General features: G+C 39.5%; 1 protein-coding gene across 1 annotated transcript in view; it reads left to right on the top strand.

Annotated features, from left to right (window-relative positions):
* The window catches only part of MELK (maternal embryonic leucine zipper kinase), a 94,519-nt gene that overhangs the window by 74,270 nt on the left and 7,809 nt on the right, over positions 1-12,440 (top strand). Inside the window, exons 12-13 of the mRNA XM_036736301.1 lie at positions 3,004-3,135; positions 8,799-9,027. Coding sequence (XP_036592196.1) covers positions 3,004-3,135; positions 8,799-9,027 — 361 coding nt within the window. The remainder of the gene's footprint in view (positions 1-3,003; positions 3,136-8,798; positions 9,028-12,440) is intronic.

Raw genomic sequence — 12,440 nt, 5'->3', positions numbered from 1 at the left:
GCCTTGATAATCCTAAAATCTGATTCCCTTGAATCTTCTTTCTCACTGAACCTCTGCCCTGTCTCTCTTAAGCTAGGCTGCATGCTGTACCTTCACTTCCCCATCACCTACTCACTCCGTAACCCCTACGTTCTGCAGCAGCTTTTGCAAAAGTCAGATATGACTTCATTGTTGATAATCCAAAGACTACTCATTCTTCGTTCTCTTTGATTTCTTCCAGTACTTGATGCTGTCAGTTACCGCTGCTGCCTTGGGGCATTTTCTCTTCTCCCTGTATTCTCTCAGCTCCCATGTGTTAGCTATCATCTCTATGCTGATGACTTCCAGATATGCTGTACAGAGCCAGTCTCTCCCCTGAGCTTAAATCCCATGTCACCAATTGCCTATTGGATGTTTCAAACTGGGTATCTCCCAGAGACATCTCAAATTCAACATGTCTGGAACTGAATTTATCTTCTCCCCTTCTAAACTTCCCCATTTCTGTTGATGGCACCACCATCTTTCCAGTGTCTTAGGTTTGAATTGTAGCATTATCCTCGGCTTCCTTATTCTCCCTCACCACACAAATAAGGGAATAAGAGAAGGGAGTAAATATGTATTAGGTACCTACTATGTGCCAGGTTCTGTGCTAAGTGCTTTTACAAATATTAGCTCATTTGATCCTCACAGTGGATAGATGGTGGATACTATTTTTATCCCCATTTTACATTTGAGGAAACTGAGGCAGGCAGATTAAGTGACTTGCCCAGCATCATACATCTCATAAGTATCTGAGGCTTTGGGTCTTCTTGACTCCTGGCCCAGAGCTTTATGCATGCTGCACCACAGCATCTCTTACATTTGCCTCATTCTCTCTGTCCTCTCAGTTTGGTCCCCTATCACCTCTAGCCAAGATTATTATAGCTACTTCCTAATTGGTCTCCTACCTCAAGTCTTTTACTACTCCACTCCATATTACACATTGATGCCAAAGTCATTTTTCTTAAATGCAAATATGATCATGTCACTTTCCTACTCAATCTACTCAACTGGAGTGAAATATTTTATATATATTTGTAAATATTAACTTTTTATACTTTTTATTTTTGTATATACTTGTACTTTCGCATTTCTGTATGTAGTTGTCTTCCTCAGTAGAATGTAATTTCATTGGAAGTAAGGATTATTTCATTATTTGTATTTGGATCTCTACTTCCTACAACAGTATGTGGCACATAGTCAGTGCTTAATGAATATGTACTGTATTGATGACTGATATTTTTTCTCTGCCTTCTATATTACCACAGGCCTGGCTCCTCTCACACCTCTCCTTCGCTGGCTCTTCTTCTTGATCCCTTGATTTTGGTGTTTGTTAAGGTTTTGTCCTCGGCCTTTTTTTTCTTCCTTCTGGCTCTACTTTTTCTTTTGGTAATTTCATTCATTCTCTTAGCTTTAATTTTCACTTCTACTCAAATGACTCCCAGTTCTTTATCTCTTGCCTTGATATTTGCTCAGGCTCCAGTATTCTATCTCTAGTTGTCTGTAAGATTCAACCTAGGCACCTTGAACTCAGCATGTCTAAAATTTGCCTTTCTCCCAAAACCTATTTCAATTTTAACTTCTCCCTTCTTCCTTCAGTCCATCCTTCATACCATATTTGTATTAAATAATGAGGTAAGGAAAGAAGACCATATACCAAATTAGGCTTTATGAACTGAAATTACTTTAACTATGCAATTGGGAGCTGTCAAAATAACTTGTTCAGCTTATAACAATAGGAAATTTAATTCGTTGTCTAACTTATAAAAGAGTTTTAGGTATGTTTTACCTAAGAAAGAGGAGAGTTTGCAGCTCTAACAAATAAGAAAGTAATTGTTTCTTGTTTAACCATTGTTTCTGACCAACTTAATGTATCCATCACATATCAACATTCTAAGATGTAGAGTAAATATATTATGTAGTGTAGAAGGCAAACAGTGACAGGTTTAAGATGAGAAGTAAGTAGATGTAACATCATTATCCCTGATACTTCCAACACTCTTATGCAAACTCATCTTCTCACATCTAGACTACTGCAACAGCCAGCTGGTCACCTGCCTGTCTCAAGGCTCTCCCCATTCCAGTCCGTCATCTATTCAGCCACTAAAGTGACTTTCCCAAAGTATAGATATGACTGTCACCTTTCTACTGTAGTGGTGCCCCCGTCATCTACAGGATCATCTAGAAAGTCCTTTATAACCTATCCCTCCCTACCTTTCCAGTCTTCTTACACCTCACTCCTTGACGTGTCCTCTTCAATCCAGTGATGCTAGCCACCTTGCTGGTTCTTGGATGAGACACTCCCATCTCTCAGTTCTAGACATTTTATCTGGCTGTCTTCCATGCCTGGAATGTTCTCCCTTTTCATCTCCCTTACTTACTTCTGTAGCTTCCTTCAAGTCCCAAATAAAATCTCCCCTTCTACAGGAATAGTTTTCCAATCCTTCTAGTCCATTCCCTCTGCTGATTGGTTTCTATTTATCCTGTATGCAGCTTGTTGGTACGTGGGTGCTTGGATGTGGGCTCCCCCATTAGATTTTGAGTTCTTCCACTCTAGGGACTGTCTTTTGCCTTTCTATCCCCAGCTCGTAGCACAGTGTCTGGCACATAGTAAGTACTTTATAAATGCTCATTTACTCTCTTTATTTCTCATCTCCCCCAGACAATTCTCTGAGATGATACATTACTTTGATAAGGGAGAGTTTACTCTTGGAGCCATTTTCTACTCAGACCAAATCACAGGTTGTGACCAGATGCTTTAATGATGTGAAGCCTGCAAGCCAAATTCCCCTTGGCCACCTGATTTTGTACACCTGTACAGCTAAAGATGGTTTTTCCATTTTTAAAGTGGCTGACATTTGCTGACCCTTTATATAGAGTGCAAATCTTATGGTAGGGTCAAGAGTGACAAGTTCTATTAATAGCTTGTTTCAGAAATCAGTATATTAGTATTACAAACAGTTGTGTGTTTTGTTTTTTCCCCAGTGGCAATATGATCAACTTACAGCTACCTATCACCTACTTCTCGCTAAGAAATCTCATGGAAAACCAGTTCGATTAAGACTTCCATCTGTCAGTGGAGAACAGACAAGTGTTCCTTCATTCAAAGAACTACTGGTAAATTTTAGTTCTTTTTGTTGTATAATGTAGTTAGTCCTTAAGTCATTCATAATGTGGTTGATTCTTAATTCTAATAGTTATGAATCAGTTGTACTGTTTGAAAAGTTAACTTTGCCAGTGAGAAAAAACCAGAATAGAACTATTTCAAAACAATGTATTTTCAGAATAGAACGATTTCAAGACATATTACTAAAAAATCTTAACAAGGGGAGCTTTGGGTAGAAAATGAACAATTTAGAAGTTAGGCTGGGAGATCAGTCCAGTATGAGATGATGTGACCCTGGACTGCATGGTAACTGGAAAGAATAAAGGGTCAGATATTAATGATACTACAGAGAAAGTGCTGACTAGACATTAAGATGACAGAATGATAGAATTGGAAGAAATGCTAGAAGTCATCTAATTCAATGCCCAGCCTAATGGTTGAACTCTCTTCTATTGTATTTGTAAACAAGCGATCACAAGTCAGGACTTGAATATAGCCAGTGGTTAGGATCTCTCTGTCTATTGAAGCACTATCTGTCTATTTCATTTTGCAGAAAGTTCACTCCACTTGTTAGGAAATCCTTTAGATTGACCTGAAATCTGAAATCCCTGTGACTTTCACCCTTTCGTCTGAGGTCTCCTTTGGGGGATGAGCAGTCAGCCAGAAGCACAGTTATTAAATGTTAATTATGTGCCAGAGGCTGTGCTAAACAACTGTGGATACAAAGAAAGGCAGAAAACCAGGTCCTGCCCTCAGGGAGCTCACAGTCATAATAGGGGAAACAACATGCAAAAAACTGTACCTGTAAGATATGGACAGGGAGTTGGAAGGCAGTGGAATTGGTGATTGGGTTTGAGTTGGAGGGGTTTGGTGGGATTTGAGCTGTGGAGGCAGAAGTGAAGAGGGAGGTTGCTCGTGAAAAGGTGTGAGGAGTGTGGCATGTGAGGACCAACAAAGCCAGTGTCTCTGGATTGTAGAGTATATCGAATACAGTGTAAGGAGATTGGAAGAGTAGAAAGAGCCTAGGTTGTGAAGAGTTTTAAATGTTGGAGTGGGAGGTGAAATTGGAGGCAGAGAGGCGGGTTAGAAGGCTATGGCAGCAGTCCAAGCAAGAGGTGAGGATGGTCTGTATTTCTTCCACTTTTCCTGTCGTGGCCCTGCCCTCCAACCATCTTCCCTGCCTCATCAGAAACTTGTACTCCGTCCTTGACTGCCCGACTTTTGTAGTTGAGCCTTTTGACTGATTTTGCTGAGAATTGGGCCTCTATGCAGCCTTCCTGCAGTCTCCCTTCCTTGCCCTCCCTAGCCCCTCCATTATGTGTGGTCTTATAGTGGTCTTATACAGTCCTCATGGACAAACAATGTCGCAATTCCTTGTGCACAGCACAGTGTTCAGCACATAGTAAACAATGGAAGTTATGTCTGTCTATTGATTTATATGAAAACATTGACGCTGTGTTCATCAGATTTTTAGATAAGTCAAAGTTGGGAGGGATTTAAACACATTAGGTGACAGAAATAGTATACAAGAGGATCTGAATCTAATAAGATGAAATTTAACAGGGACACAGGACAATCGTTGTAGTAACCGACTTTTTATATCACTTGGCAGTTTGCAAAGGGCATTCTGTACATCGCCACATTTGAGCCCCCAACACCCTAGGAGGGAGATGCCACAGATATTGTTTTGCTCAATTTAGAGATGAGGAAATTGAGGTTCAGAGACTTTAAGTGATGTGTCCATGGTTACGTTGAGGGTTGAGGGAGACGAGGTCCAGGAACCCCAAGACTGGAGTTCCCAAATGGGGTCATTCAGAGGGAGCACCCCTCAAAGACCTGAGTACTGAAGAGGGTTGGGGCCGTCTGGAATGAATTCATGATCTCAAACATTCTTTTAGTCAAGGTGGCAAAGATTTATTACACTTTACAGTGGGCAAGAGTTCTTAGGGAGCCTGCAACCTCACAGGGTTACAGGGAAAGTTTAAATATGAGATTTGGGGCTGAAACCTGTCAATTAGGTGTTTTGGGGTGGGATTAGAAAGTGGTGAAGGGGCGGTCAGTTCTTAAAGGAACATGTACTTTTTGTATCTACTGTGCAGGTATCTTACCCAGAGTTCACTGGGAAATAGCCCAAGGGGGGCTACCTGGGGGTGTGGTTTTGATTGTGAAATGTCACTAAGTCAACTAACGGTCAGGGCTGATTGGGAATATCCAGGTGGCTTCCATCAAATGTTTTGTTAGACAAGATGAATGTAAGGGAGTGTACATTTGACTATGTCTAGGATACGTATCAGAAAGGTCAGTAAGTAGTAAATATCGTTATGTCCCAGTGCACAGCCAATTAGCAATACACAATGAGTCCAAACTAATAAATTCTATAGGTGCAGCTGGCCGCAGTATCAGGAGGAGAGATAGGTGTTTTGCTAAGGAATGCTGCTCTTGAACTGGAGAGAAACTGCTAGGGCCAGTGCTTTGAAGCTAGGGAGAGATGTGATTTTAGAACTGGGATCCAGGCACAGGCACCCAAGCTGATGCTAAGGAGAAATGTGAATTAGGGTCCAAGCACAAGCACCCCATCAGTTATGTAGTAGGAGTAAAGGGCAAGATTGGAACGCAGATCCTCCTGACTAACACATCAATATTCTGTCCACTATACTATGCTACCTTTAACAGCTAGTTTCTTTCTTTAAAAAAAAAAACCATTTATTTTTGACATTCATTAAAATTTCTTTTGAATTTTAAATTCTGTTCTTCCTTCCAGCCCCTTCCCCTACCCATTGAGAAGGCAAGTGATATGATACTGATTATACATGTGAAGTCATGTGAAACACATTTCATATTAGCCATGTTGCAAAAAAACAAAAAAAAGCAAGAAAAATAAAGAAAATGAAAAATATGCTTCATTCTGATCTCAAACTCCAGTTCTTTCTGTAGGTAGATAACATTTTTTTCATCATGGGTCCTTTCGAATTGTCTTGGATCATTGTATTGATCAGAGTTGCTAAATCTCGTGCAATTGATCATCATTACAATATTGCTGTCACTGTGCACAATGTTCTCCTGGTTCTGCTCACTTCACTTTGCATGAGTTCATGTAAATCTTCACAGGTTTTCCTGAAACCATCCTCCTTGTCATGTCTTATAGCACAAGAGTATTCTATCATAATCATATACCACAACTTGTTTCAGCCATTTGTCAATTGATGAATATCCCCTCAATTTCCAGTTCTTTGTCACCACAAAAATAGCTGCCATCAATATTTTTTGTACAAAAATATTTTCTTTCCTTCCTTCCTTTTCCTTTGATCTCCTTGGGGTGCAGACCTAGTACTGGTATTGCTGCGTCAAAGAGGATGCACAGTTTTATAGACCTTTGGGCATAGTTCCAAATTTTCTTCAGAATAGTTGGACTAGTTCACAACTCCACCAACAGTGCGTTAGTGTTCTATTTTTCCACATTCTCTCCAGCATTTGCCTTTTTCTTTTTTTTTGTGATGATAATTGAACCGATTGGTGGATTGGTGCTCTCACAGTTACTTTCAGACAATGCCCTCCACAGCTATAGGATGTGGAAAATGTGTCTAGATCAGGCCTGCACACCTTACAGCTTTGTGCCTGCTTACAGCCTGCAGGTTGCTTGCAGCAAGCCAAAGGATTTCCTCTACATTTTCCTTGACAGTGCTGCAGGTGACCAGAGGTCTGTAAACAGCCTGCCGGCCACAAGTTGTGCAGGCCTGGTTTGGACGGTAGTTTGTGTGAAAGAGCTTTGATGGTGTTGATGAACTCTGAAACTCCATAAAATGAGACCATAGAGTGATAATGACAACCAAAAAAACTAATACGATGAAATGTATTAATAGGGAACAGGGAAGGAAATACGCTTTTATCTAGTGCCATTGTGACAAGTGCTTTACAAATTGTATCTTGTTCACAACAGTCCTTCAAATTGGGTACTATTATTATCCCCACTTTACAGTTGAGGAAACTTAGGCAAGCAGGTTTAAGTGACTTGCCCAAGGTCACCCAGCTAGGGCGGATTTGAACTTTGGTCTTCTGACTCCACTGCACCACGGAGATGTAGCCTAGAGGCTCGATGTTCAGAATGAGGGAGGTGATAGTTTCATTGTACTGTGTCCTTGTCAAACTATGTCTGGGATGCTGCATTCAGTTCTGTTAACTGTATTTTGGGAAGGACATTGATGTTCTGGTGCTCATTTCATTCATAAGAAAACCCAGGATGGTGAGAACGAATGCCCCCTCATCAGGATTGGGTGAAGGAACTGGAGTGTTTAGCTGGGAAAAGAGAAGATTAGGAAAAGACGTGATAGCTGTACTTCAGTATTTTAAGGACTATCATGTGGAAGATTGATTAGACTTGTTCTGCCTTGGTTCTAGAGGGCATAACTAGAAGCATGGAGTACAATTCCCAAGGTGGCAGATTTAGGCTTGATGCAGGGAAAGACTTCCCATAAAGTTCATCAGAAGTAGAATGGGCTTCCTCATGAGGTAGAGGTTTCTCTGTCATGAGAAGCCTTCAAGTAGAGGTGACTACTTGTCAGGGATGCTGCAGAAGAGATTTCTTTTCTGGTATGAATCGGTTAGATAACCTTTGAGAACTTCCCAGCTGTAAGATCTCATGGAATCCATCTTTGAAAAAGTGGCTGCTTCACAAAGGCGGTCCCCTCCCCACTCGGCCTATCTAATTTAGGTATGAACTGTGTGAGGATATTTCATCTGCAGAGATGGCTTTAAAGACTCCCAAAATCATATAGGGAATTTGTCTTAAATAAAAATTAACTTAAAATTATATGTAAACTATTCATCTTAAACACACCAATGAAGTAGGAAGCTAATATTGAAAATATATTGTGTAGAGATTTGCAGTTTCATATACAGTGGTTTCCTCTTCTACAATGCATATGGAAATAACTCATTTTGGTTGGTGTTTATTGAGTTCAGAATAACATATTTCAAGCCAGAGATCGCACATGAAGGAAAATCTAGCAATTCTCTAGTTCCATAAACATAAGCTTTAATTTTAAGTACTGTGTATCTTTTTGTCATAGGTTCTTTCATCCCCCAGAGAATTTCCTTTGAATTAATGATTACTATTTTTTCTTAATTTTTAAATATCTGTCTTCTGTTTTCTGTTTGTCATCTTCCCTAGCTCCTTAATTTCAGTTCTTTCCCTCTTTTATCCTGTATATAGCTTGCTTTTTATTTATTTGTTCGCATGTTGTGTTTCCCTTTGGATTGTAAGCTCCTTTAGGAAAGGAATTATCTCAGGCCTCTTTTTGTGTCCCCAATGCTTAGCACAGTACTTGGCACATAGTAGGTGGCGGGGTCTTTTCCTTTTTGGGTCCAGGTCCCACCACCCCATCATAGATGCTTAATAAATGTTTATCGATTGATTAATTATTAATCAACAAGTCTATTAATGTGGGACAAACATAACGGAAAAGACTTTGAACTTTAACATAAAGTGATTGACATTTACTAATGTCAGCTGAATCTACGTGTCTTAAATACACAGATATTATTAATTCCTTTTGGTTCTGTTGAATTTTTAAAATGTTATATGGTAATTTTTAAATGATTAGAGTGTGATATAAGACATTAACTTTTTCTCTACTGCATTGAGCTTCATCTAGTAACTTTTTTGTATCTTGCAAAGCATTGGACAGAATCAAACGATGTGGAATCTAAGCCATTAACTCCAATATTGTGCAGAGCAGCCACAAAGAAATTGGAGAACAAAGAAAATGTTTGCACGCCTAAGTCTGCTAAGTCTGCTGCGAGGGATGAAGAACACTTTGTACTACCTATTCCAAAGACTCCTGTTAGCAAGAGCATGCATGAAAGAGGAATATTAACTGTACCAAATCCTCCTCCCCATTGCAAAGGTATAGATTGTATGTATGTTGGAAGTTTGGATTAAATAGTAGTGAAAAATTAGATGTTTCTTTGAAAGCCTTTTGAAAGCCTTATGTCAAGTCAGTCAAATGCCTGTATGGTAGTTAAGAGATGGATGACCAAAAAGATCTTCTAGAAGAATCCAAACTTCTTTTAATCTATGGTTTCTGTTACTTAGAATGTAAATAGAGTCAACTCCCAATTATCCACAACTAATATTTGGGGCCATTGAGATAGACATCTGCTTTTTTTCTGTTTTCTTTAAAATACTGCTGCTGAAGATTGCAGCTGCTTCAGAACCAGGCAAACTTATTGGTGGGAACAGAAAAGCATCCCTGACATCATTGGAAGGTGGGATTGTATCTTTTGGAGAGATTTGCATTTAAAGAATGCAAATATCAGGTGTATATTGATAAATACTCAACACTTTCAAAAAATCTTAGAGTAAAAACAAAATTCTCTGTGGGTCCGGGTTGAAATGAGTGACTCAGTCTATTTGTGCTCCTATTATGTTGTTTCTCACTTGCTAAGGAAAGGTAGCTGAGTAGTTGGGGCCATGCAAAGTATTAAAGCTTCAGAGTCTGAGGACCTGCATTTGAAGCCCAGCCCTGCTACTTCTTACTCACACACTGATAGCCAGCAGTTTACAGGGTCATAAGAAGCAGAGTTGGAAAGGTTCCTCCCTGCCCTGCCTCTTTCATTAAGACAGATTCCCAGGTTTAGAGGAGACTTGAATTTATCCCAGTACTTTATTGGCCCAGGTGACTTTGGCCAAAAGCTATCGGGAACAAGCTTGTGGCAGAAAAGGTAGCTAAAATTTTCCTCTTTTTTTCAGAATTATAAGGCTTCTCATTCACTGAGACATGTTCCCTTCTCCTCCCATCTTTATGGCTTTCAGAACCGTAGCTCTTTCTCTGTTCCTTCCCAAATGTCATTCAATCATCAGTCTGGAATTACCTGCCTTAGTTGTTTGTACCCATTATATAGTCATTAACCTATATCGGTACCCATGTCTCTGTCTCTGGGCAAACATTAGTTTCTTTCAGTCATTTTTCTTCCTAAATATTGACTTTCTGTACTCCTTCTTCCTGCATACCCCGCTCTGATCATGTTTTCCAAACAGCTAGTCATCCATCCTAAGATAGTTGCTAAATTTACTGCCAAGCAAGGGTCAAAGGAAGGGTGGCTCTCACAGCTTCCTTAGCATTATCAGGCTTTGTAACCGATCTTGTTCAGGAGTTTACGCAACCATCCAGCCCCTAGGGAAATGTAACAAAGAGATCTTAAATATCATCTCATCCATTTTATAGTTCAGGAAACTGAGACCGTTAGCAACTAAATTGCTTTCACGTGGTCATATATGTAATATGACTCCAAATCCAGTGTTCTTTCTACTACGCTGTGTGTATATAATTTTTTTTGTGGTGATATTTGGTGCTTTCCATGTGCAGTGCCTTACGACTCATTTCTTGAAGAAAATATTCACATATATGCATGAGGTCGTTAAGTAATTTTTAAGCCTTATTTAATTTCTTAATCATGAATCATGTTTTACAAACTCCATATAAAGTCTCTTACAATCTATCTCCAGCCTTCCTTCAGCCTTATTCTACATGACATCCTTTCATGTACTCCACATTTCAGTCAAACTTGCCTCATTGCTGTTCTTCATATATAACATTCTGTCTTTATGTGCCTTTGCACTCAGTGTTTGTTTCTGGAGTCACTAATTTGAATTTAGCTCAAATACTGCCTCAGACATGAGGCCTTTCCTGATCCCCCAACTGCTAATGCCTCCCCCTCCAAATTACCTTGTATTTATTTTGTATGTACTTCTGTGTCTACATTTCTCTCCCCGTACAGAATACAAGCTTCTTGAGGGCAGAGATTGGTTTATCTTTGTACCTCCAGTGCCCTGTATAGTGCCTGGCAAAGAGGTGCAATAAATGCTTTATTAATTGTCCTTTCCTGTGCCTTCTTCACTTTGAAGTCACCTATGTTGATTTGACCTTTGATGGTCTGTGAAATTCTTTGTAAAATTTGTATATTTCCTTATCCCCTGCAACACATATTGGAGTTAAAGTTACAACTATCTGCATGATAGTAATTACTGTCTTATGCTTAATGACCAAGGAGAAGCTAGAGACAATCCTTAACTTTTTCATCTCCCTGCCTCCCCCTTCTCCCTAGCTACATTAAGAATTTTAAAAACGTTTATTCCATACCTTAAATTTATTTATTTAGTGTGGATTTTTTTTTAAATTTTGAGTTCCAGATTCTCTCCCTCCTTCCAGCCCCTCCTTCACTCATTGAGAAGGCAAGCAATATATCAATTACACATGTAAAGTCATGCAAAACACATTTCCATATTAGCTATTACATTGATAATATTAATATGGATTAGTTACTCTCCTCCAGTTGGGTGATTTACAGACTTTAGACTCTAAACATGAGATTTTTAGGCTCTAAATATGAGATTCTCATTCAATCATTGAGTTGATGAAAGGAACTTCACTACATCTGTACTGATATTCTCAATCTAAAGTGTGTGTGTGTGTGTGTGTGTGTATGCGTATGTGTATGTGTGTGTATGCGTGCATGCGTATGTGTGTATGTGTATGTATGCATGCGTATGTGTGTATGCGTATGTGTGTATGCATATGTGTGTATGCGTATGTATGTATGTGTGTGTGTGTGTGTGTGTGTGTAAAACTTTTAAAGAAAGAGAAACCTTTCCAGGAGATGATTTGGGGAACTGTGAGCATGGTACCTTTCTTCCAAGAATTGAAAAGTCTATAATGTGGAAGAGAGTTAGACTTGTCCTGTTTGCCCCAGAGAACAGATCTAGAAGCAGTCAGTGGAAATTTCAGAAAGGCAAGCTTAGAATCAATGTAAGGAAAACCTTCTGATCGTTAGTGCTATCCAGGAGTCAGACTGACTGCCTTAGCAGGTGGTGGCTTCCCCTTTATTCGAAGCCTTCAAGCATCTTCATCTACTTGTTAAGAATGTTGCAAAGGGGCATCTTAGTAAAAGTTGAGGCCCCTTTTAGCTCTGATCTTCTGTAAAGAATAGTTTAGCATCATAAGCTTATAGATTGAGTTAGAAGGGACTTTTAAGACCACTGAGTGCAACACCACACTCCCCCCCCCCCTTTTCTCCCATTTTACAGACGAGGAAGCTGAGGCCCAGAGAGCTGTAGTGGTTGGCTTAAGATCACTGAGGAGGTGAAAGAGCTGGGATCTGAACCCAAATTCTCTGATTGCAAATCTAAAGTTTTTCTACTTTGCTTTTAGGTAGATGTGTGAAAATTGAAAGCAGGAAAAAGGCTGGCATGGTCTTTGAAATGTTGCAGTATAAAAGAGAGACATATGGTCCAACTTAGAAAAATGTATTAAGTAATATA

The sequence above is a fragment of the Trichosurus vulpecula genome, chromosome 1, assembly GCF_011100635.1.
Source record: "Trichosurus vulpecula isolate mTriVul1 chromosome 1, mTriVul1.pri, whole genome shotgun sequence".
Lineage (NCBI taxonomy): Eukaryota > Metazoa > Chordata > Mammalia > Diprotodontia > Phalangeridae > Trichosurus > Trichosurus vulpecula.
This window is presented reverse-complemented; position numbering and strand designations above follow the sequence as displayed.